Source organism: Coregonus lavaretus (genome assembly GCF_964263955.1).
Source record: "Coregonus lavaretus genome assembly, chromosome: 37".
Classification (NCBI taxonomy): Eukaryota; Metazoa; Chordata; class Actinopteri; order Salmoniformes; family Salmonidae; genus Coregonus; species Coregonus lavaretus.
Window position 1 is genome coordinate 30,951,975 of NC_140024.1, and position 26,745 is coordinate 30,978,719.

Genomic DNA, 26,745 nt, shown 5'->3' on the forward strand with positions numbered 1-26,745 from the left:
CCCTGGGGCATTGGGATATTTCATTTTAGACCAGATGAAAGAGTGCCTCCTACTGGCCCTCCAACAGCACTTCCAGCAGCATCTGGTCTCCCATCCAGGGACCGACCAGGACCAACCCTGCTTAGCTTCAGAGGAAAGTCAGCAGCGGGATGCAGGGTGGTATTCTGCTGACCCCTAAAAGAGGTGGACATATAACAGACCTCTTGGTTCATGCGTCGGTGAAGACAGGTGACTTTTCCAAAAAGGTGACACCATCTCAGGATCAAAATGGCTGTTTATTAGAAACCGTCACAGTTATGTTGTACAGTGTTAGTCTTGTAATGGGTTGTTCAGAGGTGCTAAAGAGTTATTCTGTTCTCAGAGTGGTTACAGGGACAGGTTGTTCTTTCACCATTGAGAAGACCAGTGACCACTATTACATAGTTACAGCTGTGTCTAGACCCAAAACAGACCAGATGATACATACTAATGGTTCTGGTAGTAAAGTATACCTCTAATGTTTCCTCAACAATATTACTGGAATACTCAAAGTGGGGTGTTTGTTCCCAATGCTACACATCTGTTCAGACATTCTGAGTAAAACGACTAGACATTTTTTGCTAGTTTTCTTCCTGGCTGAAATGCAGATTAAACTTTTAAGCAAGAAAAATATCATATTTTTCAATTCAGTTAAGTTCTTGATTGTTTACTCATTCAGACGACTGTTTTCAGTATTTAGATACAAGACTGATCACTCACTGTGACACATTGTGTCTGGCTAAAGGTAGCTTACAATACAAAGCTGACAACTGACATTTGTACGAATTAAAACAAAAGACAAGATGTTATACTAAACAATATTTTTCTGACATCAAAGATTACCATCCTACCCACTCTGGTAAACATACCTGTGGTGTCATGGTAACACAGAGTTAAAGGACATTTCAACATTTAAAAAGTCAGTCTAGGCTGGATACTTTGCATAATTGTATTGCACTATTTATCAGGAATAACATGCCTGTTAGAATGGCAACATATGAAGACCTCATTGATGATGATGAACATTTGAAACAGTGGACCGATCCTCAAAAGTTCATGTGGGCAATCTTTTAACATTCTGTAAAACCAACGATATTGGCTTCTTCCACTGTCAGTGTGTTAATGCATCCAAATCCTTTCCTTGAAAGTACCATATAGATTGCCAAAAGTTGAATGGTTTTGACTTTTCTCTAAAGTCCTGTAGTTGGTTCATTCCTGGTTGAGTTGACAGGAGGGAAAAAACCCAGTTGACTCCAATGTTGGCGAACATGGCCAGAAATCTTCAATAAAAACCATCAGACCAATCTGCTTGTTGCATTTGAATCCCTCCACCAATCAGAATCCTTTCTAGTCCTGACTCCCAGCAATTCCCACCAATCCTGGGCTTTTCAGTCCATCCACAATTGGTTTGAGTGTAGTTTGCTGGCTCTTCAATCGGCCTGCCCATTTTATCTTTCACCTGCCATTGTGGGGGGGTTGGGGGGGGTTGCCCTCTTCTAGTCTACAGTGTATTAAAATCATGATAAATAAATAGTCTGTTTGCATAGTCTGGAGGTGGTCACAGAGAGGAATGTGTCCGTAAAGGGAGCCAGTCAAGTGGTATTGAATCACAGTGCAGAGCAGCAGTTACCTGGGAAGAAGAGACCAAAGACAACAAAATTGTCAGTAAAATAGCTTTCCCTCCAAAAATGAATAACCCATCCGAAATAACAGTTATGAACAGGATTTTCTGAGGGTGAAATCCTAATTTAATAAACGTGACAGTTTATTATTATTATTATTATTATTATTATTATTATTACTATTATTAGTAGTAGTAGTATAAAACTGAATTACAAAACAGTTACGTCAAAAGTTACACACACACTTGGCTGAAGTTAAGACTGGCCCCACCTCACCTCTCTCGGAGGGGCAGTGTTGGGTTGTTGAGGAAGGACAGCTGGTGCTCCAGGCTGCAGACACGGAAGGCCAGGTAACATGAAGACAGGATGAGGAGGATGATTCTGAAGTGATGGACAATACGTTTTGACATTAGGATGTACCAACTGGGTGTGTACACTAGGTGGCAGTATAACTGGATTTCTGTGATCATGTGTTTTAGAATACTCAATTAGGCCGTGTTCGGATATTATTTCACAGAAAAGATTCGGACAAAAAATGTTGATCATAATGCTGCCAATGAATGTATATTTATCCGGCAACATAATGTAAAGATACTTATCATTATTATGGTCCTAATGATATGATTGTTGCTGCGAGGAAGCTGGTTGAGGGGCACAGCAATAGTTACAGTATGACGAAGAACTTGAGAAGCTGATATTCCATCGGGCCCAGCTCTGGTACAGGCTCTGTTAGAAGGATCTTCTCTGTCTCAAGGCTCCGGTCTACAACACACACACACACACACACACACACACACACACACACACACACACACACACACACACACACACACATTAACATAGCCATCTAACAGACTATGTAGTAGATAGTGTATTGTTGCTTACAGATGCCATCAAATATATTGTGGTAAGTTGCAGCTGCCTACGGGGTAAAATGAGCCATTCAACCAGTTTTGAAAAGAAAGAAAAACGGAACATTCTGCTCCATTGCACTTCATTGTAAAGTGCAAGGATGCCAATATATATTTGACCACATCTGTCTGTACAAAGGTATTGAATGTATGCAAGTGGGTCAAAGTTTTTATTTGATCAATCTACACTCATGTTTTCCAACTCTTATGCAACCCCAGACAGTTACGTCATAGTAAACACATCTTAAACAAATATTAAATATGTAAAAAGTCCACTATGACAATATGCACCCATATGCATAAGGGGAAAGGCAGAATGTCCTATATCAGGGATCATCAACTACATTCAGCTGCAGGATGATTATTTCTTGAGCGGATGGTCAGGGGGCCGGAAAATAATTACAAATAATTTGTAGACTGCAAAAGGCCCAAACAGATATAATATTTGACTAAAACATAATCATTTTAAACCTTGCTTAAACCTTTGTATAATAAATATCTCTATAATGCGTGGGAATACTTTGAAACAGATTTCCCAAATTCAAATCACTTGGAGCTGATTCGCTGGTGTTTCTACAGTCGTTTATGTCTCTCCCCTGTCTTATGCCTGCATACAGATGGGAACCCTGTCTTATATGTCATAGTAAAGCCTGGATAGAGATGGAACCCTGTCTTATATGTCATAGTAAAGCCTGGATACAGATGGGAACCCTGTCTTATATGTCATAGTAAAGCCTGGATACAGATGGGAACCCTGTCTTATATGTCATAGTAAAGCCTGGATAGAGATGGAACCCTGTCTTATATGTCATAGTGAAGCCTGGATACAGATGGAACCCTGTCTTATATGTCATAGTAAAGCCTGCATACAGATGGAACCCTGTCTTATATGTCATAGTAAAGCCTGGATACAGATGGAACCCTGTCTTATATGTCATAGTAAAGCCTGGATACAGATGGAACCCTGTCTTATATGTCATAGTAAAGCCTGGATACAGATGGAACCCTGTCTTATATGTCATAGTAAAGCCTGCATACAGATGGAACCCTGTCTTATATGTCATAGTAAAGCCTGCATACAGATGGAACCCTGTCTTATATGTCATAGTAAAGCCTGGATACAGATGGGAACCCTGTCTTATATGTCATAGTAAAGCCTGGATAGAGATGGAACCCTGTCTTATATGTCATAGTGAAGCCTGGATACAGATGGAACCCTGTCTTATATGTCATAGTAAAGCCTGCATACAGATGGAACCCTGTCTTATATGTCATAGTAAAGCCTGGATACAGATGGGAACCCTGTCTTATATGTCATAGTAAAGCCTGGATACAGATGGAACCCTGTCTTATATGTCATAGTAAAGCCTGGATACAGATGGGAACCCTGTCTTATATGTCATAGTAAAGCCTGCATACAGATGGAACCCTGTCTTATACAGTGGGGCAAAAAAGTATTTAGTCAGCCACCAATTGTGCAAGTTCTCCCACTTAAAAAGATGAGAGAGGCCTGTAATTTTCATCATAGGTACACGTCAACTATGACAGACAAAATGAGATTTTTTTTCTCCAGAAAATCACATTGTAGGATTTTTAATGAATTTATTTGCAAATTATGGTGGAAAATAAGTATTTGGTCAATAACAAAAGTTTCTCAATACTTTGCTATATACCCTTTGTTGGCAATGACACAGGTCAAACGTTTTCTGTAAGTCTTCACAAGGTTTTCACACACTGTTGCTGGTATTTTGGCCCATTCCTCCATGCAGATCTCCTCTAGAGCAGTGATGTTTTGGGGCTGTCGCTGGGCAACACAGACTTTCAACTCCCTCCAACGATTTTCTATGGGGTTGAGATATGGAGACTGGCTAGGCCACTCCAGGACCTTGAAATGCTTCTTACAAAGCCACTCCTTCGTTGCCCGGGCAGTGTGTTTGGGATCATTGTCATGCTGAAAGACCCAGCCACGTTTCATCTTCAATGCCCTTGCTGATGGAAGGAGGTTTTCACTCAAAATCTCACGATACATGGCCCCATTCATTATTTCCTTTACACGGATCAGTCGTCCTGGTCCCTTTGCAGAAAAACAGCCCCAAAGCATGATGTTTCCACCCCCATGCTTCACAGTAGGTATGGTGTTCTTTGGATGCAACTCAGCATTCTTTGTCCTCCAAACACGACGAATTGAGTTTTTACCAAAAAGTTCTATTTTGGTTTCATCTGACCATATTACATTCTCCCAATCCTCTTCTGGATCATCCAAATGCACTCTAGCAAACTTCAGACGGGCCTGGACATGTATTGGCTTAAGTAGGGGGACACATCTGGCACTGCAGGATTTGCGTCCCTGGCGGCGTAGTGTGTTACTGATGGTAGGCTTTGTTACTTTGGTCCCAGCTCTCTGCAGGTCATTCACTAGGTCCCCCCGTGTGGTTCTGGGATTTTTGCTCACCGTTCTTGTGATCATTTTGACCCCACGGGGTGAGATCTTGCGTGGAGCCCCAGATCGAGGGAGATTATCAGTGGTCTTGGATGTCTTCCATTTCCTAATAATTGCTCCCACAGTTGAATTCTTCAAACCAAGCTGCTTACCTATTGCAGATTCAGTCTTCCCAGCCTGGTGCAGGTCTACAATTTTGTTTCTGGTGTCCTTTGACAGCTCTTTGGTCTTGGCCATAGTGGAGTTTGGAGTGTGACTGTTTGAGGTTGTGGACAGGTGTCTTTTATACTGATAACAAGTTCAAACAGGTGCCATTAATACAGGTAACGAGTGGAGGACAGAGGAGCCACTTAAAGAAGAAGTTATAGGTCTGTGAGAGCCAGAAATCTTGCTTGTTTGTAGGTGACCAAATACTTATTTTCCACCATAATTTGCAAATAAATTCATAAAAAATCCTACAATGTGATTTTCTGGATTTTTTTTCTCAATTTGTCTGTCATAGTTGACTTGCACCTATGATGAACATTACAGGCCTCTCTCATCTTTTTAAGTGGGAGAACTTGCACAATTGGTGGCTGACTAAATACTTTTTTTCCCCACTGTATGTCATAGTAAAGCCTGGATACAGATGGGAACCCTGTCTTATATGTCATAGTAAAGCCTGCATACAGATGGAACCCTGTCTTATCTGTCATAGTAAAGCCTGCATACAGATGGAACCCTGTCTTATATGTCATAGTAAAGCCTGCATACAGATGGAACCCTGTCTTATATGTCATAGTAAAGCCTGCATACAGATGGAACCCTGTCTTATATGTCATAGTAAAGCCTGGATACAGATGGAACCCTGTCTTATATGTCATAGTAAAGCCTGGATACAGATGGAACCCTGTCTTATATGTCATAGTAAAGCCTGCATACAGATGGAACCCTGTCTTATATGTCATAGTAAAGCCTGCATACAGATGGAACCCTGTCTTATATGTCATAGTAAAGCCTGCATACAGATGGAACCCTGTCTTATATGTCATAGTAAAGCCTGCATACAGATGGAACCCTGTCTTATATGTCATAGTAAAGCCTGCATACAGATGGAACCCTGTCTTATATGTCATAGTAAAGCCTGCATACAGATGGAACCCTGTCTTATGTCATAGTAAAGCCTGCATACAGATGGAACCCTGTCTTATATGTCATAGTAAAGCCTGCATATAGATGGAACCCTGTCTTATATGTCATAGTAAAGCCTGGATACAGATGGAACCCTGTCTTATATGTCATAGTAAAGCCTGGATACAGATGGAACCCTGTCTTATATGTCATAGTGAAGCCTGCATACAGATGGAACCCTGTCTTATATGTCATAGTAAAGCCTGCATACAGATGTCACAATTATGAGACAATAATAGTGTTATGTACTGTATACATCACTGGGCAGTTTCTTCTAGATCATATAATGTAGCAAGTAGTAGGGTACAGTAGTAGGGTACAGTAGTAGGGTACAGTAATAGGGTACAGTAGTAGGGTACAGTAGTAGGGTACAGTAGTACAGTAGTAGGGTACAGTAGTAGGGTACAGTGGTACAGTAGTAGGGTACAGTGGTACAGTAGTAGGGTACAGTAGTAGGGTACAGTGGTACAGTAGTAGGGTACAGTGGCACAGTAGTAGGGTACAGTAGTAGGGTACAGTAGTACAGTAGTAGGGTACAGTAGTAGGGTACAGTAGTAGGGTACAGTGGCACAGTAGTAGGGTACAGTAGTAGGGTACAGTGGCACAGTAGTAGGGTACAGTAGTAGGGTACAGTGGCACAGTAGTAGGGTACAGTGGCACAGTAGTAGGGTACAGTAGTAGGGTACAGTGGTACAGTAGTAGGGTACAGTGGTACAGTAGTAGGGTACAGTAGTAGGGTACAGTGGTACAGTAGTAGGGTACAGTGGCACAGTAGTACAGTAGTAGGGTACAGTAGTAGGGTACAGTGGCACAGTAGTAGGGTACAGTAGTAGGGTACAGTGGCACAGTAGTAGGGTACAGTAGTAGGGTACAGTGGCACAGTAGTAGGGTACAGTAGTACAGTAGTAGGGTACAGTAGTACAGTAGTAGGGTACAGTAGTAGGGTACAGTAGTAGGGTACAGTAGTAGGGTAGAGTGGTACAGTAGTAGGGTACAGTAGTAGGGTACAGTAGTAGGGTACAGTAGTAAAGTAGTAGGGTACAGTAGTACAGTAGTAGGGTACAGTAGTATAGTAGTAGGGTACAGTAGTAGGGTACAGTAGTACAGTAGTAGGGTACAGTAGTACAGTAGTAGGGTACAGTAGTAGGGTACAGTAGTACAGTACAGTAGTAGGGTACATTGGTACAGTAGTAGGGTACAGTGGTACAGTAGTAGGGTACAGTAGTACAGTAGTAGGGTACAGTAGTAGGGTACAGTAGTAGGGTACAGTGGTACAGTAGTACCCTGTCTTATATGTCATAGTAAAGCCTGCATACAGATGGAACCCTGTCTTATATGTCATAGTAAAGCCTGCATACAGATGGAACCCTGTCTTATATGTCATAGTAAAGCCTGCATACAGATGGAACCCTGTCTTATATGTCATAGTAAAGCCTGCATACAGATGGAACCCTGTCTTATATGTCATAGTAAAGCCTGGATACAGATGGAACCCTGTCTTATATGTCATAGTAAAGCCTGGATACAGATGGAACCCTGTCTTATATGTCATAGTGAAGCCTGCATACAGATGGAACCCTGTCTTATATGTCATAGTAAAGCCTGCATACAGATGTCACAATTATGAGACAATAATAGTGTTATGTACTGTATACATCACTGGGCAGTTTCTTCTAGATCATATAATGTAGCAAGTAGTAGGGTACAGTAGTAGGGTACAGTAGTAGGGTACAGTAATAGGGTACAGTAGTAGGGTACAGTAGTAGGGTACAGTAGTACAGTAGTAGGGTACAGTAGTAGGGTACAGTGGTACAGTAGTAGGGTACAGTGGTACAGTAGTAGGGTACAGTAGTAGGGTACAGTGGTACAGTAGTAGGGTACAGTGGCACAGTAGTAGGGTACAGTAGTAGGGTACAGTAGTACAGTAGTAGGGTACAGTAGTAGGGTACAGTAGTAGGGTATAGTGGCACAGTAGTAGGGTACAGTAGTAGGGTACAGTGGCACAGTAGTAGAGTACAGTGGCACAGTAGTAGGGTACAGTAGTAGGGTACAGTGGTACAGTAGTAGGGTACAGTGGTACAGTAGTAGGGTACAGTAGTAGGGTACAGTGGTACAGTAGTAGGGTACAGTGGCACAGTAGTAGGGTACAGTAGTAGGGTACAGTAGTACAGTAGTAGGGTACAGTAGTAGGGTACAGTAGTACAGTAGTAGGGTACAGTGGCACAGTAGTAGGGTACAGTAGTAGGGTACAGTGGCACAGTAGTAGGGTACAGTAGTAGGGTACAGTGGCACAGTAGTAGGGTACAGTAGTACAGTAGTAGGGTACAGTAGTACAGTAGTAGGGTACAGTAGTAGGGTACAGTAGTAGGGTACAGTGGTACAGTAGTAGGGTACAGTAGTAAAGTAGTAGGGTACAGTAGTACAGTAGTAGGGTACAGTAGTAGGGTACAGTAGTATAGTAGTAGGGTACAGTAGTAGGGTACAGTAGTACAGTAGTAGGGTACAGTAGTACAGTAGTAGGGTACAGTAGTAGGGTACAGTAGTACAGTACAGTAGTAGGGTACATTGGTACAGTAGTAGGGTACAGTGGTACAGTAGTAGGGTATAGTAGTACAGTAGTAGGGTACAGTAGTACAGTAGTAGTGTACAGTAGTAGGGTACAGTAGTAGGGTACAGTGGTACAGTAGTAGGGTACAGTGGTACAGTAGTAGGATACAGTGGTACAGTAGTAGGGTACAGTAGTACAGTAGTAGGGTACAGTAGTAGGGTACAGTAGTACAGTAGTAGGGTACAGTAGTAGGGTACAGTGGTACAGTAGTAGGGTACAGTGGTACAGTAGTAGGGTACAGTGGTACAGTAGTAGGGTACAGTAGTAGGGTACAGTGGTACAGTAGTAGGGTACAGTAGCACAGTAGCAGGGTACAGTAGTACAGTAGTATAGTACAGTAGTACAGTAGAAGGGTACAGTAGTACAGCAGTAGGGTGCAGTAGTAGAGTACAGTAGTAGGGTACAGTAGTACAGTAGCAGGGTACAATAGTACAGTAGCAGGGTACAGTGGTACAGTAGTAGGGTACAGTAGTAGGGTACAGTGGTACAGTAGTAGGGTACAGTAGCACAGTAGCAGGGTACAGTAGTACAGTAGTATAGTACAGTAGTACAGTAGAAGGGTACAGTAGTACAGCAGTAGGGTGCAGTAGTAGTATACAGTAGTAAAGTAGTAGGGTACAGTAGTACAGTAGCAGGGTACAGTAGTACAGTAGCAGGGTACAGTAGCACAGTAGCAGGGTACAGTAGTACAGTAGCAGGGTACAGTAGTACAGTAGCAGGGTACAGTAGTACAGTAGCAGGGTACAGTAGTACAGTAGCAGGGTACAGTAGTACAGTAGCAGGGTGCAGTAGTACAGTAGCAGGGTACAGTAGTACAGTAGCAGGGTGCAGTAGTTAAGTAGTAGGGTGCAGTAGTACAGTAGTAGATTATAGTAGTAGGGTACAGTAGTACAGTAGTAGGGTACAGTAGTACAGTAGTAGGGTACAGTAGTAAAAGTAGTAGGGTGCAGTAGTACAGTAGTATCTACAGTAGTACAGTAGTAGGGTGCAGTAGTACAGTAGCAGGGTACAGTAGTACAGTAGCAGGGTACAGTAGTACAGTAGTAGGGTGCAGTAGTACAGTAGTAGGGTACAGTAGTAGGGTGCAGTAGTACGGTAGTAGGGTACAGTAGTAGGGTGCAGTAGCACAGTAGTAGGGTACAGTAGAACAGTAGGGTACAGTAGGGTACAGTAGTAGGGTACAGTAGTACAGTAGTAGGATACAGTAGTAGGGTGCAGTATCACAGTAGTAGGGTACAGTAGTAGGGTACAGTAGTAGGGTGCAGTAGCACAGTAGTAGGGTACAGTAGTAAAGTAGTAGGGTGCAGTAGTAGGGTACAGTAGTACAGTAGTAGGGTACAGTAGTAGGGCACAGTAGTAGGATACAGTAGTAGGGTACAGTAGTAGGGTACAGTAGTACAGTAGTAAAGTAGTAGGGTGCAGTAGTAGGGTGTAGTAGTACAGTAGTAGGGTATAGTAGTAGGGTACAGTAGTACAGTAGTAGGGTACAGTGGTACAGTAGTAGGGTAGAGTAGTAGGGTACAGTAATAGGGTACAGAAGCACAGTAGTAGGGTACAGTAGTAGGGTACAGTAGTAGGGTACAGTAGTACAGTAGTAGGGTAGAGTAGTAGGGTACAGTAATAGGGTACAGAAGCACAGTAGTAGGGTACAGTAGTATAGTAGTAGGGTACAGTAGTACAGTAGTAGGGTACAGTAGTAGGGTAGAGTAGTAGGGTACAGTAATAGGGTACAGAAGCACAGTAGTAGGGTACAGTAGTACAGTAGCAGGGTACAGTAGTACAGTAGCAGGGTACAGTAGTAGGGTACAGTAGTATAGTACAGTAGTACAGTAGCAGGGTACAGTAGTACAGTAGTAGGGTACAGTAGTACAGTAGTAGGGTGCAGTAGTAGGTTATAGTAGTAGGGTACAGTAGTACAGTAGTAGGGTACAGTAGTAAAAGTAGTAGGGTGCAGTAGTAGGGTACAGTAGTAAAAGTAGTAGGGTACAGTAGTAGGGTGCAGTAGCACAGTAGTAGGGTACAGTAGTAGGGTACAGTAGTATAGTAGGGTACAGTAGTAGGGTACAGTAGTAGGGTACAGTAGTATAGTAGGGTACAGTAGTAGGGTACAGTAGTAGGGTACAGTAGTAGGGTGCAGTAATAAAGTAGTAGGGTACAGTAGAACATTAGGGTACAGTAGTAGGGTACAGTAGTACAGTAGTAGGGTACAGTAGTAGGGTGCAGTAGTACAGTAGTAGGGTATAGTAGTAGGGTACAGTAGTACAGTAGTAGGGTACAGTAGTAAAAGTAGTAGGGTACAGTAGTAAAAGTAGTAGGGTACAGTAGTAGGGTGCAGTAGCACAGTAGTAGGGTACAGTAGTAGGGTACAGTAGTATAGTAGGGTACAGTAGTAGTATACAGTAGTAAAGTAGTAGGGTGCAGTATTACAGTAGTAGGGTATTGTAGTAGGGTACAGTAATGGGACACAGCAAGTCCCTACATGCTAAAATTTCCATTTGGTGCTTAATCCTGTATTGCAAACACAACTCTCCCTTCCCAGTTCCCCTCCTAAACATAATCAAGTATTTGAAAATTCTGCAAACGTGATGGCCCAGCCCCAGCCCGCTAACATCAATGGATAACTCTGGCCAGGAGTCGATAAAGCTGAACACCTCCAATCACTTAATGCACCAGAACAAAACGGCACGCTCACCTCATGTGGCATAGCCTCAATAGACATGGCTGATGTTGCACTATGATATTATGCTATTCATGAGAAATGCTGTGTTCGCCATTGTATCTGTCAGTTTGTCATCCTTTGTGAAATTAAATACACAAAAAACAGGTTGTCCCTAGCCTGGTCCCAGATCTGCTTGTGTCGTCTTGCCAAACCCGTACGGTCCTTCTCATGCGAAACAAGAGTTGGCTGTAATACAGCATAAACCGATGGGGGTCCAGGCTAGGTTCTCACCTTCCAGAGGCTGGTCTGTCTGGAAGGAGGAGTCCACTGCAGTCAGGCTACCCGTGGAGCTACCCAGGAGGTCTGGGAGGGACGAGGACACGGACACCACCGAGGGTTTTCTCCTCCACTTCAGCACCGGAGGATACTCATCCGCCACCGGGAACTCATCCGCCACCGGGTACTCATCCTGGAGGGAGAGAGAGGAGGAATTATTGATCTGAAAGAACTAAATCTTCAGGAAAGAAAGTGTTCCACTCTCTCGATGCTGCACAGTTTATCTATATATCTACATCCATGATCAATCTATAACATATGAATTAGACAATAATACATATTACACCCCATTACATACAGATGTTATTAAAGTCAACCATCATACAAGATGGCTGTATCGTGTGTGCCCACTCAGGAGAATACTCATTGAGACAGTAAGAGTCAGATGACAATGGACCAGATATTGATTACTTCCATTTCTTTCCCAGGAAGTCATTGATAAGGTCATTGTTGAAGGTCACAGAGCGGCATGGCCATGGCAGACTTGGGTCATCCCAGTGTTACACATATCTAGAGACAAGGTCACATATGGATACTGATTCATAACCAATACAGTACATACACTTTAGAAAAACGTTAATTATTTATTATGATTAGGATTATTCATTATTAGACTATAATAGGGTAGTAGTAGGACACACACACACACACAGACACAGACACACACACACACACACACACACAGACAGACACACACAGACACACACACACACACACACAGACACACACAGACACACACAGACACACACACACAGACACTGTTTTGGTTTTGTTATTTTCATTGTAACAGCTGCATTCGAATGACTGCAATTACAGATTTAGATTGTGGATAGTCCAGCTTTATAGCTTGTAAGTCAGCTTTACATTCAGACCGGCCATTTCCTTGTTCACCACAACAGACTTCTTATCTCATCCACAGGCTAATAGATGTTATTTCAGTAGAGAATCAATTTGACACAAAGCACAGCACTGCTAATGGTTCTGTGTTTAGTGGAGAAGAAGCAACACAAGGAAAAACAACATGTCTTATAGGTTATGACCCAGACGTTACCCCAACATGTCTTATAGGTTATGACCCAGACGTTACCCCAACATGTCTTATAGGTTATGACCCAGACGTTACCCCAACATGTCTTATAGGTTATGACCCAGACGTTACCCCCAACATGTCTTATAGGTTATGACCCAGACGTTACCCAAAACATGTCTTATAGGTTATGACCCAGACGTTACCCCAACATGTCTTATAGGTTATGACCCAGACGTTACCCAAAACATGTCTTATAGGTTATGACCCAGACGTTACCCAAAACATGTCTTATAGGTTATGACCCAGACGTTACCCCAACATGTCTTATAGGTTATGACCCAGACGTTACCCCAACATGTCTTATAGGTTATGACCCAGACGTTACCCCCAACATGTCTTATAGGTTATGACCCAGACGTTACCCCCAACATGTCTTATAGGTTATGACCCAGACGTTACCCCAACATGTCTTATAGGTTATGACCCAGACGTTACCCCAACATGTCTTATAGGTTATGACCCAGACATTACGCCAAACATGTCTTATAGGTTATGCCAAGGACATTACCCCAATTATAGAGATTCTGAAACTATCGTTCTCTTTTGAAATACTCAAGTTCCTGGGTTATGGGGCGGCCGGCAGCCTGGCGGGTTGTGGTGTTGGGCAAGTAACCGAAAGGTTGCTGGATCGAATCCTCGAGCTGACAAGGTAAAAATCAGTCGTTCTGCTCCTGAGCAAGGCAGTTAACCCACTGTTCCCCGGGTGCCAAAGATGTGGATGTCGATTAAGGCAGCCCACCGCACCTCTCTGATTGAGGGGTTGGGTTAAATGCGGAAGAAACATTTCAGTTGAATGCATTCAGTTGTACAACTGACTAGTTATCCCCCTTTCATAAGACATTAATTAAGACAATACCTAAGACATTAAGTAACTCCGGAAATCAAGTAGCAACATTGATAGGGGTGGGGGCCACCAAAAATCTGAACTCATCATGAGGGGCAGCAGTTGCTCCCCACTGACATAATACATAACATTAATAGACAGGTACAGCTGAAGGACATAGCTCCATAACAGGACATAATACATAACATTAATAGACAGGTACAGCTGAAGGACATAGCTCCATAACAGGACATAATACATAACATTAATAGACAGGTACAGCTGAAGGACATAGCTCCATAACAGGACATAATACATAACATTAATAGACAGGTACAGAACTACACACAGTTAAAATAACAATACACACGTTCATATTCTTATGCCTTAGCAATCCATGCAACCTGTACTCATAACAAAGGCTACACTGCAGTCATCCATTTTGTTACAGTTGCTTACTGTTACAATTGGAAATCCTGATCCTAATCTTGCAGAACCAGTTGTTCTGTAAACACTAGCGAGAACCTCACAGCATTAGGAACCACCCAGGTCCTTGATTCTCCCGTTTGACCTCAATACTATTCAGAATAATAATGTGATTCATGTTGTACTTGTGTTCAGTCTAGCTGGCCAATGTTCTAACCCATAAGAGACAACGATCAGTCTGAAGTTGGACAATGTTCTAACCCATAAGAGACAACGATCAGTCTGAAGTTGGACAATGTTCTAACCCATAAGAGACAATGATCAGTCTGAAGTTGGACAATGTTCTAACCCATAAGAGACAACGATCAGTCTGAAGTTGGACAATGTTCTAACCCATAAGAGACAACGATCAGTCTGAAGTTGGACAATGTTCTAACCCATAAGAGACAACGATCAGTCTGAAGTTGGACAATGTTCTAACCCATAAGAGACAACGATCAGTCTGAAGTTGGACAATGTTCTAACCCATAAGAGACAACGATCAGTCTGGAGTGAGGAGCCAGAGTCCTAAGCTTACTTACCAGAGATAAGGTGTGGGGCACCTCCATGTAGTGTTTCAAGCTCAGACTCTTCTTCCCATTGACCTGGAGAGGGAACGATGAGATGTGGGAAATATTCAGTACGCAAACTTTGAAGACCAATAGACCTGTTAATGTGGGAGTGAGCTGGTTCAGTAGTAGATGTGTGTGTGTGGGATGTTGTATTAGGTGTGTGTGGGATGTTGTATTAGGTGTGTGTGGGATGTTGTATTAGGTGTGTGTGGGATGTTGTATTAGGTGTGTGTGGGATGTTGTATTAGGTGTGTGTGGGATGTTGTATTAGGTGTGTGTGGGATGTTGTATTAGGTGTGTGTGGGATGTTGTATTAGGTGTGTGTGTGTGTGTGTGTGTGTGTGTGTGTGTGTGTGTGTGTGTGTGTGTGTGTGTGTGTGTGTGTGTGTGTGTGTGTGTGTGTGTGTGTGTGTGTGTGTGTGTGTGTGTGTGTTCTCTAACCCGGAGGTGTGTAGCAGTAGCCAGTGTTAGGTGTGTGTGTGGGGTGTTGTGGAAGCCAGTGTGTGTGTTCTCTGACCTGGAGGTGTGTGTGTGGGGTGTTGTGGAAGCCAGTGTGTGTGTTCTCTGACCTGGAGGTGTGTGCAGATCCTCCGGAGCACGTCATACACACTGTCCCTGGACAGCAGAGACACAAAGACATACTGCAGGGCGGAGGGGGGAGGAAGGAGAGAGGAAGGAGAGAGGGAGAGAGGGGGAGAGAGAGAGAGAGAGAGGGGGGGGGGGGAGAGAGAGAGAGGGGGGGGGAGAGAGAGAGAGAGAGCGAGAGAGAGAGAGAGAGAGAGGGGGAGGGGGAGAGAGAGAGAGAGAGAGAGAGAGGGGGAGAGAGAGAGAGTGTTAGCTAACTCAAATGAGAATGAAAGCATACACACGCACGTCTGCTCACACTCATGCACATACAGGGTAGGAGAGTAAAACCATTGTCAGGAACATTTATATGATCCATTAGACATCATCTCATTACCAGGAATGCAATTTTCTCTAAATATAGTTACTGTGAACAGTAACTAAATCTACCATGGATTGTATTTGACAGATTAAGGCATAATCTAGTACACTGACAGAGGATATTTCAATAGTGATATTACATTCCTCTTACATGGTGCCTGTACTGTACCTCTACTAAAACACCCCTCTTTCAAAAATCATTTTCAACGAGAGAGTATGAGTCCTTAAATCACCTACTAGTTCCACAAAATATCATAAAACAGCAGCTGCTCTTCCTGGGGTCCAGCAAAATTAAGGCAGTTATACAATTTTAAAAACATTCCAATACATTCAGAACATTAAGATTACAGAGTAATAATTAACCCTTTCCAGACGTTTGCTCCAACGTAAAGGAGCAGGCTGCAGGTGAACCGTTCTATCTCCCACACACTGGAGAGGAACCAAGAAGGGACACTACCTAAATAGACTGCAACCTTGACACCTTTTCAGTGTTACCGAACCATGCGCTGACTTGCATTAGCTTAGCCTGTTAGCACAAGGTGTTGTTTATTTTCCATCTACCTGTGCTTGGTGGAAAGAACGTGGTGCGGCACTAACGCCAGTTAGCCGTGTTTCCATTCACTGTGGCCAGAGGCGCTAAGAGGCTAACGCTCACCTTCTGACTGGTGTCTGTGGTGATGGCTAGGCCGTTGGGCACCAGACCTGCCGTTTTGTGCTTCTTTACCAGCCTCACAGAGACCACGGGGATAGCAACCTATGATGGGGGGGAAGAGGTGGAGAAAAAGAGGACACAATATTATACTTTATAGAGAGAGGGACTTACTGTACCAGACATGGGGACTTACTGTACCAGACACAGGGACTTACTGTACCAGAGAGAGGGACTTACTGTACCAGACATGGGGGACTGGATAGAAGGGGCAGAATAAAGGAGGGGAAAGGAGGGGAAAGCCCCTGGTGCTGGAGGGAAGGGGCAGAATAAAGGAGGGGAAAGGAGGGGAAAGCCCCTGGTGCTGGAGGGAAGGGGCAGAATAAAGGAGGGTAAGCCTCTGGTGCTGGATTGAAGGGGCAGAATAAGGAGGATATGTGTCTAGTTGCAGATAGAATGCTAGGAATGCACTCTGACTAAGCAGCTTATTGCAGGCCAGAGGCAGGAGAGACAGGTGTAGGGTCTTAATTTGATCATGATTTACACCGCATGATTTACATAAATTCACTGAAAACCTGCACTAACACACGGTTATATTAACAGTATTGCACTTTTCTTGAGCCTAATTTCGGCCAGCTAATAGCCTAACCAACGATGAAGGGACATTACGCTAAAATCCTGTTGCTGCGACAATACTGGTCAGATGAAGATCCTCCATCTGTACCATGTTTCTAACTCCCTGGAGGGAAAGGAACAACCATGACATCAAAGGAGGAAATGCACAGCATATACTCTAATAGTCTAGTCCAGACACACTACAGGTAGGCAGGTACACACACACTTTGATTTGAATGGACGCACGCACGCACACACACACACACACTTTGATTTGATTGGGCGCACTCACACACACTCAAACAAATGTCCGTAGTGCAAAGAGCCACTACTTTTGTGCCAATGCGGTCACAGAAAAACTCCTGGCCCTAAAATAGTAGTCAACAAAGTAAAAACAACAGGCACAACACAAAAACCTGAGCTACATGATTTGCTCATGGACATCGGCTGCCTGACTAACATCTCCATCGGCTGCCTGACTAACATCTCCATCGGCTGCCTGACTAACATCTCCATCGGCTGCCTGACTAACATCTCCATCGGCTGCCTGACTAACAGCTCCCAGCACACTGTTCCAATTGGAAGTGGGCAAGGTTGAAGGTGAGTAGTGTGATAGTTGGCCTTGGAAGTCTCACCCTGCTTCTCTCTGTCTGTCCATCTATATATCGAGGCCCTGCGGTCCTGTGTGGCTCAGTTGGTATTAGTGTGGTGCTAGCAACACCAGGGTTGTGGGTTTGCTCCAGCTGGGGTCACACATTCTAAGATGTATGTATATATTATAGACGATCTGTCTATTAACTGCCAGGCCTTCACTCACCTTGATGTCCTTGCCAAAGAGGTTGGCATAGAAACACAACCAGTTCCTGGAGATGTAGAGCCGGCCTTGTAGCAGGATGTCTCGGAGCAGAGCGCAGGAGTATACTGAGGGAGAGGAGACATAAACAGGTTAACAGTAGCCGCTAACTCAAAACAAGCACATCGCTAACACTGTGTTTGTAGCTTCTCACGAAAAATGTATGCATGCATGACTGTAAGTGGCTTTGGGTGAAAGCGTTTGCTGAACGGCATGTATTATATATCATTATAGTTAATGTCTTTGACTTGGCCTATAGGTGTTTCTAAAATAGGTTAATAGGCATTGAATAAAGTAACTGGTACGTTCATATCAGTTAAACAGATCAAAACTGTATACACCATCATCACTTTACCCCTAGTCTAAAATAGAACAGGGCTGGGTTTCCCAAAAGCATCGTAGCACTAAGATAATCTTAATTCAATTGAAACTACACTACCAGTCAAAAGTTTGGACACACCTACTCATTTTTATATTTTTAACAGTTTTTTACATTGTAGAATAATAGTGAAGACATCAAAACTATGAAATAACACATATGGAATCATGTAGTAACCAAAAAAGTACTGTAAGTGGACAAAAATGATCTTAGTGCTACGATGCTTTTGGGAATCCCAGCCCTGACCTAATCTGCATAACCTGACCTCAAACCATACACTTCCTGTTCAGGGCCTGAGGACTGGTTACCCTTACCAGAAACTCTCTGAATACATAAAGATGGTTTCAAACACACTGAGTAGCCTATACAGTTCCAAAGCCAAAAATGAAATGACTAAAACTCATACAGTATGTGGGGACAAAAACATAAGAGAAAGTGTATACTCATTGCAGACGACAACATTTGACAGTGAAAGTACTTCTACTAATAATAGTGATTAGTGCCGGGACGATACCAGTATCGCGAGAAGGAAACAAAACACAAAGCGGATTTAACTTCTTTAGGAAAACAGCCTCAATGTTTATTTTCCAAGCTTTAGCACAAAATATTTTACATACAGCAGGTTTTTAAACGACCGAAGAGTTTGGTCTGCTTCGTGTTTACATTTTTGCCATGGAAGAAATATTGCGATACTGGTATCTTCCCGGCCATACTAGTAATAGAAGTAGCAGTCCTTCACTAATATTAAATGCAAATATAATATTTTTAACCAATTACAGGCACATTCGTTCAACTCTGTAGTAAAAGCATCAGAAGACAGAAACCAGCACGCAAACAGACATACAGAGATGTCAGCTACCGTAGCATGTTAGCAAGTCAGCCTCAAATAAATGAGCACAGAAGAGATGCTACCGTAGCTAGCAAGTTAGCAAAAGGTATATAACCACAGCACATAGAGCTAATAGCGTGTTTGCCTGACGTTATTACACAGCATATAGACAGTAAGCTAAAGACATGCTACAGTAACTAGCATGTTAACCTAAAACACACACATCAAACAGAGATGCTACAACAGGTGTTAGCATGTAGCATTTTTGTTGACAGTACCTTTCATTAGGATCTCGTCCTTCGGAACGCACTGGAAGAGTTTGTGGTACTGCGAGTTGTACTTGCTGACAGTCTGAGCAGAGGGACAGGGCAGAGTCATGAGCAGTTCCTTGGCTGGCCTCCCTCCCACCGGCAAACCAGCGGACACCCTCTCTCTCAGAGGACGAGAGCTCTGCTGCACCAGACTCAGCATGCCGGAGCCGCACACACAGCTGCACACACACACACACACATCCACGGCGTGGCGGACCCCACTGCAAGACACAGACTGTCCTCCAACTAGTCAGACGCCAACCGGTGTCCTTTGTGCAGGTTTGAGGAGGCAGCTCTCCGTTAGACACACACACACACACACACACACACCCCTCCGGTCCGACACGGTGTGCAACTCAGACCGTCACTGAGCTCTTTCTCAAACACGACCTCCCACACACTCTCACACACTGCCCTTCTCAGCCACAGACACCCTGAGTCCTTCCTTCCTTCCTGTCTCTCTCTTGCTCTCCCTCTCTCTTGCTGCCTCAACACGACAGAGCACAGTGACTCCCCCTATGCTCACCCCATGCCAGCCCAACCCATGCTGCCGCCTCCTTACCTCCTATCCCTGTCTTGATAACAGCTTGCTGCCCACAGGCACCACCCCCTCCCTCCCTCCTCTCTCACCAAGCACACGAGACAGTCAGAACTGTCACCCCTCGCAGCCAACACCCCCCCCCCCTCTCTCTCTCTCTTCACCACCTCCTCTCTCCTCCTCCTCTCTCCACATCCTCCTCTCTCCACCTCCTCCTCGCTCCACCTCCTCCTCTCTCCACCTCAGCTGTTCTGCCTGCTCTCTCCTCCTCTCTCCTCCTCCTCTCTCCTCCACCTCTCTCCACCTCAGCTGTTCTGCCTGCTGTGTTGGTGAAAGAAAGTCATTGTCTTTGCCTCCTATCTGTCCTGTCCTGTTAATATGTGCAGCCAGCTGGTGTGACTGTGGGGCTCAGCAGCTCTACTTAGCATGCCCCTTTGGGAGACATGGAGATAATAATCACAGCTACGGTACAGTTCCTTTAATCTGGCCTGATGGCCTGCTGATCTCGCGGAAAGAGAAAGGGTTTGAGTTAATGGATGACCTCCTCACCTATTGAATAACCGTTGAGCTCTGAGCCAGAAGCGACACAATCAAATCACCGGTATTACATCTTTATGGCTGGAGATAATCAGTTGCTGGGGCTGGATTGGCGAGGTGGGATGATTGATGGAGTCTCAAGGCTACTGTCAAACCTTGATCTGTCTAAGTCTATGGACAGATCTAAATCATGTTTGTATTTCAGGATCGCAATGCCTCTTTTAAATTGTAGCTTAGCCTCGGCCACCCTCGCTATTAGGAAACTCCTCAAAGGACCACTCCTAAAGGCAAGCAATGACAGGGTTAACTGAAACACAGGTCATAAAAAGGTCAAATGAACTTTATTCCAGAATGTGCAGTACATATGTGAAGTAAGGGTCAATCAATATAAAGTGTATAGGAATTTAACTCTGACAGGAAATAGACAACTGACTTTGCCTGCATCCAACTCGGCTGTAATTGGCTTCTCTTTGTTAGGCAATATGCAAAATCAATAAGGTACAGATATAATCTATAATACATTAGAAAGGAAACATGCTACTCACCGAACCCCTGTAGCATTTCTTCACATCTTCATATGATAGGTCGTCAATCAACCTGTGAAGGAAATGAAGAAGGAAATAGTGTGAAAAGAAGACATCTTCTAGTGTTTTAATACATCATGCCAGAGAGAGACTCAACAAAACACCATCTTGAATATCATTGGTCCACAGGGATTGTATTGCTCTCACTAACTCCTATTGGATCATTTGTTCGATCTTAATCTTGTTGGAGAATAGTGAGACATTTCACCTATAATCATTTCCTGTGGCATCTGATCCAACTGTAATCTGTGAACTCTCTGACCTCGGCATCAAATCAAACAGTAGTGCTGTACATTTGTCTGCCGTTTGTGACAGTGATGTTGGCATGGTTCAAGGTCGGCTACCAGACAAACATGTACAGGAGAAAAGAAGCAGACATGACAGCAGACATACGGTATCTCACTCAAACAGAAACAAACACTACGCGACCACACATACGACCACACAAACACCGCCACACAGCCAGGCACACATAAAGGCAGGTGAATGTGCTTTTCTAAAACTGGGCTGACTAGTTACATTATGCAAACTCAGTGGCCCACACACATACTCTTTCAGACATCTGACCAGCAAGCATAGGTACAAGCACAAACATGTGTGCAAGCAAGCAAACACACACACACACACACACACACACACATAATCCGGCATTCAAACACGCTCATGAGGGAGATGCCCTCAGCACTGCGGCAGTAAGTCACACCATCGCTCACATGACTAGCACGCTGCGAACGCAGACGAATCTGCCCCTGCAACAAAAGCGCTGCCTGGACTGGAGAGACATTCCAAATCTAACCCTATTCAACCCAGGGGCCAGTACACAACGCTAGATGTACACAGGATAAAACACACGTCCTTCCTCCAAGGCAACCATCCTCTGCTGATTGCCTGAGACAAGTCTCTCCCTGTCATAAGACACTGTGTGTGACAAGCCAACTAGATCTCTTAGTCAGCACCTTCCCTAAAATTAGCCCCTACTGCCTTGACCTTCTCAGTGGGAAGGTCCTTCCCTAATATTAGCCCCTAATGCCTTGACCTTCTCAGTGGGGAGGACCTTCCCTAATATTAGCCCCTAATGCCTTGACCTTCTCAGTGGGGAGGACCTTCCCTAATATTAGCCCCCTACTGCCTTGACCTTTCAGTGGGGAGGACCTTCCCTAATTTTAGCCCCCTACTGCCTTGACCTTCTCAGTGGGGAGGACCTTCCCTAATATTACCCCCCTACTGCCATGACCTTCTCATTGGGGAGGACATACAGTGGGCAAAGAGACCTGCAAATAATCCTTTGGCTGAGTTTGGTAGTGTCAAAGTATCAGTGGTGGTATTCTATGTTTACTTGAGGCTAGCACCGATGGGAGAAGTCCTGCTGTCTTGTATTACAGTTAAAGCCAAGATAGTTAGATTTTTATGTAACTACAAAGAGGGGAAGAGAAAGATTGGGAGAGGTAGGGGTGAGAGAGGAGAGAAAGATTGGGAGAGGTAGGGGTGAGAGGAGAGAAAGATTGGGAGAGGTAGTGGTGAGAGGGGAGAGAAAGACTGGGAGAGGTGGGGGTGAGAGGGGAGAGAAAGACTGGGAGAGGTAGTGGTGAGAGAGGAGAGAGAGAGAGAGAGAGAGAGGTGTCAGCATGCTTCAGTTCGGCTGGTGAACCGAACAAGTGTCCCGCATACTCCCATAAAAGGCCTTCGCTTGAAAAACTTGAAAAACGCGGCAAAAGTACTGCTAGTATACACTTCCTCAAAATAGTCAGAATTAATGTAAGATAACTCAAGAAATCTGTCATTAATTTTGATGTTTTTGCCAAGGAAATCTTAGTTGCGCAATTTTACATCTAACATGTTTGGTGCAGTATTTCTCAATGAAAAAATGTGCACGAAAACGCGTCGTCTCTCATTGAATGACAAAGACTTTATTGAAGAATCCCTACTGTTGACCAATCACCGACGAAGGAGTGTAGACTTCGGCTACCGACTTCGGCATGCCTCAATAAAAAAATGTTGTGTCCGAACAGCCGAGAAACCCTTACCGAAGTCCAAAATGAACAAAAACGTCATCACATAATATGCACAAACACTTCTGAACTATTTCGTCTGGGAAGTATGCGAACGCCTTTATAGGGAAAGAGGGGCTCCCAGAAAAGTTTATCACATTGTTCTCTTAGGGGACATTTAGCTAGTCAGCTGGCAACACATTTAGACTTAACCTCTGCGGTAGAAACAGCCCTGACTGGTGTATTCATACCAATGACATATATAAACCCTGGATTGCTGATGCTATGTATAGACGTGTTAGCTGAAAATGATGCGCACACTTCAATGGGGCAGAAGTCTGTGTATTGTTGTGATTCTGAATGGCCAGTTAGCTACCAACAATGAAAAGAAGCTGCCATGTGGGGAATCGTAGGTGGCTCATTTCAGCTAGTTTTATCTTGTTCTTGATACCATGTCTTATTTTGAGGTGTTTTACCTGACGTCAAGTTTATGCTAATATGCCAAAACAATTGCTTGCTAGCTAACCAACAACTGTAACCATGTATGAGAGACATTGTGCAAATATATGAATGTTTTCAATAAACATTGGAGATAAAACATAGTTTACATGTTGTCAACAATCTAAGCCAACAATCTATTTAGCCCCATAGTTGCACACACGTCGGTTTTGTTGCTAAACAACCCCAACCCATTTATTGGCCATTGAGAGGCTTTGAAGCCACCGGTCGGCCATATTGGCACTCCCCAGTAGGAGCAGTCCTCCACAGGAATGAATGGAATTCTACAGTATTTCAATTAAATGTTTCAAGGACAAAATTACATGCATTTAAGTATTTTTGTTATTTAAGGAAAATATTTGTATATATGTTTTAGATTTTTTGTTTTGCTCACATTACATAATTATGCAGTAGGGTGTCTGTAATAGATTAAATGTGGCAAAAACATTTACAGTGGAGGAAAAAAGTATTTAGTCAGCCACCAATTGTGCAAGTTCTCCCACTTAAAAAGATGAGAGAGGCCTGTAATTTTCATTAGAGTTACACGTCAACTCTGACAGACAAAATGAGATTTTTTTTCTCCAGAAAATCACATTGTAGGAGTTTTAATGAATTTATTTGCAAATTATGGTGGAAAATAAGTATTTGGTCAATAACAAAAGTTTCTCAACACTTTGCTATATACCCTTTGTTGGCAATGACACAGGTCAAACGTTTTCTGTAAGTCTTCCCAAGGTTTTCACACACTGTTGCTGGTATTTTGGCCCATTCCTCCATGCAGATCTCCTCTAGAGCAGTGTTTTGGGGCTGTCGCTGGGCAACACGGACTTTCAACTCCCTCCAAAGATTTTCTATGGGGTTGAGATCTGGAGACTGGCTAGGCCACTCCAGGACCTTGAAATGCTTCTTACGAAGCCACTCCTTCGTTGCCCGGGCGATGTGTTTGGGATCATTGTCATGCTGAAAGACCCAGCCACGTTTCATCTTCAATGCCCTTGCTGATGGAAGGAGGTTTTCACTCAAAATCACACGATACATGGTCCCATTCATTCTTTCCTTTACACGGATCAGTCGTCCTGGTCCCTTTGCAGAAAAACAGCCCCAAAGCATGATGTTTCCACCCCCATGCTTCACAGTAGGTATGGTGTTCTTTGGATGCAACTCAGCATTCTTTGTCCTCCAAACACGACGAGTTGAGTTTTTACCAAAAAGTTCTATTTTGGTTTCATCTGACCATATGACATTCTCCCAATCCTCTTCTGGATCATCCAAATGCACTCTAGCAAACTTCAGACGGGCCTGGACATGTACTGGCTTAAGCAGGGGGACACGTCTGGCACTGCAGGATTTGAGTCCCTGGCGGCGTAGTGTGTTACTGATGGTAGGCTTTGTTACTTTGGTCCCAGCTCTCTGCAGGTCATTCACTAGGTCCCCCCGTGTGGTTCTGGGATTTTTGCTCACCGTTCTTGTGACCACGGGGTGAGATCTTGCGTGGAGCCCCAGATCGAGGGAGATTATCAGTGGTCTTGTATGTCTTCCATTTCCTAATAATTGCTCCCACAGTTGATTTCTTCAAACCAAGCTGCTTACCTATTGCAGATTCAGTCTTCCCAGCCTGGTGCAGGTCTACAATTTTGTTTCTGGTGTCCTTTGACAGCTCTTTGGTCTTGGCCATAGTGGAGTTTGGAGTGTGACTGTTTGAGGTTGTGGACAGGTGTCTTTTATACTGATAACAAGTTCAAACTGGTGCCATTAATACAGGGAACGAGTGGAGGACAGAGGAGCCTCTTAAAGAATAAGTTACAGGTCTGTGAGAGCCAGAAATCTTGCTTGTTTGTAGGTGACCAAATACTTATTTTCCACCATAATTTGCAAATAAATTCATTAAAAATCCTACAATGTGATTTTCTGGATTTTTTTTCCTCAATTTGTCTGTCATAGTTGACGTGTACCTATGATGAAATTACAGGCCTCTCTCATCTTTTTAAGTGGGAGAACTTGCACAATTGGTGGCTGACTAAATACTTTTTTTCCCCACTGTACAATGGTGGTGGAGTGCCAAGATCGAGGCACAGTGGCTTCAATACAGCGCCCCCTACCAGTCATGTAGTGTATATATAGACCATTAATTCATACACACCAATATATACACCAATAACTTCCCACGAGACATCACAGTACTCTCAACTCTGACCTATTTTAACAAACTACTTGTAATTATGTGAATACAAACATACAACAAGCTAAACAAAATGCATGGAAAACCCCCAAATCAAATCAAAATGGCGTGCAGGTTTATACAGTAGCTATACCACAAAATGTTGAATGAGCAAGCCTTTTCATCCATCCATCCATCCACCCTCAGTGTAGAAATAAAGTGTGTCTATATCTGCTGGTTCATTCTAGTTGATTCTGCTAGTTTATTCTAGTTGATTCTGCTGGGTTCATTCTAGTTGATTCTGCTAGTTCATTCTAGTTGATTCTGCTGGTTCATTCTAGTTGATTCTGCTGGTTCATTCTAGTTGATTCTGCTGGTTCATTCTAACTGAGCAGCAGGGAGAGTTGAGAGGTGTTGAGATATCCTGTGGTGTTTGTGAGGAGAGAAAATAGGTCCTGCTTGCAGCTGAGCACCATGGCTGTGAGAGGAAAGGGCCAAATGTCCCCGGGGCTAGTGAGAACATCGCCTACTGCGAGCTGAAATCAGGGGGCAGTCTGTTGCACAAGTACTGTAGTACAATTAGGTTGAGTTTGAGTATGGAAGTGCACAATCCTGGTCCTCAGATCTGGGCTGCATTGTTGACCGGTTTTTCTCTTTAGGATCCGTTTTTGATTTGATCCAATGGAGAGACTTTCTAGTCAGTCGCTGACTTTAAATAACATGATCTAACGAGAGCCAAATAAATATAACAGATAAAGGTCTTTCTCTCTCTCAAGGTTGTTTGAGGAAAAAGCAATATTTTCATTCTATTAGCATCTGCAGTAAACGGGGGATCTTAGCAACCCTGTGGAGGATAGCCGGGGGTTTTAATTTCTCCTCTTGGGACAGAGCTCTGCCTCACTCATATAATCCTCTAGTCAACAGAGAACGTCTGTATCTATCTTCCACGGATAACATTTAGCAAGGCTATATCTATTCTTTATTACAATGTTGTAATGATTGAATGTTTATAAAAGGTTCTATAATGTTTATGGGCACCAATGAAATAATTAAGATGTGACAATAAACATGGGCATGGGAGTTCTGCTGAATTGATTTCCTCAACATTTCAGTTTCGGTGGGGACAATCCGGAACGGCTTATTATCC

The 26,745-nt window shown here is 43.6% G+C and overlaps 1 protein-coding gene across 2 annotated transcripts in view; it reads right to left on the bottom strand.

Moving 5' to 3' along the window:
• Positions 1-256: 256 nt before the first annotated feature.
• LOC311111245 (GRAM domain-containing protein 2A-like) overlaps positions 257-26,745 on the bottom strand; it is a gene marked incomplete at its 5' end in the record, with an annotated part of 34,322 nt that continues 7,833 nt past the window's right edge. The window contains 10 exons of one of the 2 annotated variants that reach the window (XM_084153959.1): positions 1,397-1,537; positions 1,917-2,021; positions 2,309-2,402; positions 11,720-11,897; positions 14,685-14,747; positions 15,284-15,355; positions 16,315-16,413; positions 17,741-17,844; positions 19,263-19,335; positions 20,916-20,967. In XM_084153959.1, coding sequence (XP_084010085.1) covers positions 1,474-1,537; positions 1,917-2,021; positions 2,309-2,402; positions 11,720-11,897; positions 14,685-14,747; positions 15,284-15,355; positions 16,315-16,413; positions 17,741-17,844; positions 19,263-19,335; positions 20,916-20,967 — 904 coding nt within the window. In that variant the 3' untranslated portion in view covers positions 1,397-1,473. Of the gene's footprint in view, positions 1,649-1,916; positions 2,022-2,308; positions 2,403-11,719; positions 11,898-14,684; positions 14,748-15,283; positions 15,356-16,314; positions 16,414-17,740; positions 17,845-19,262; positions 19,769-20,915; positions 20,968-26,745 lie in introns of those variants that run through there. The other variant, XM_084153958.1, reaches the window with a different exon arrangement.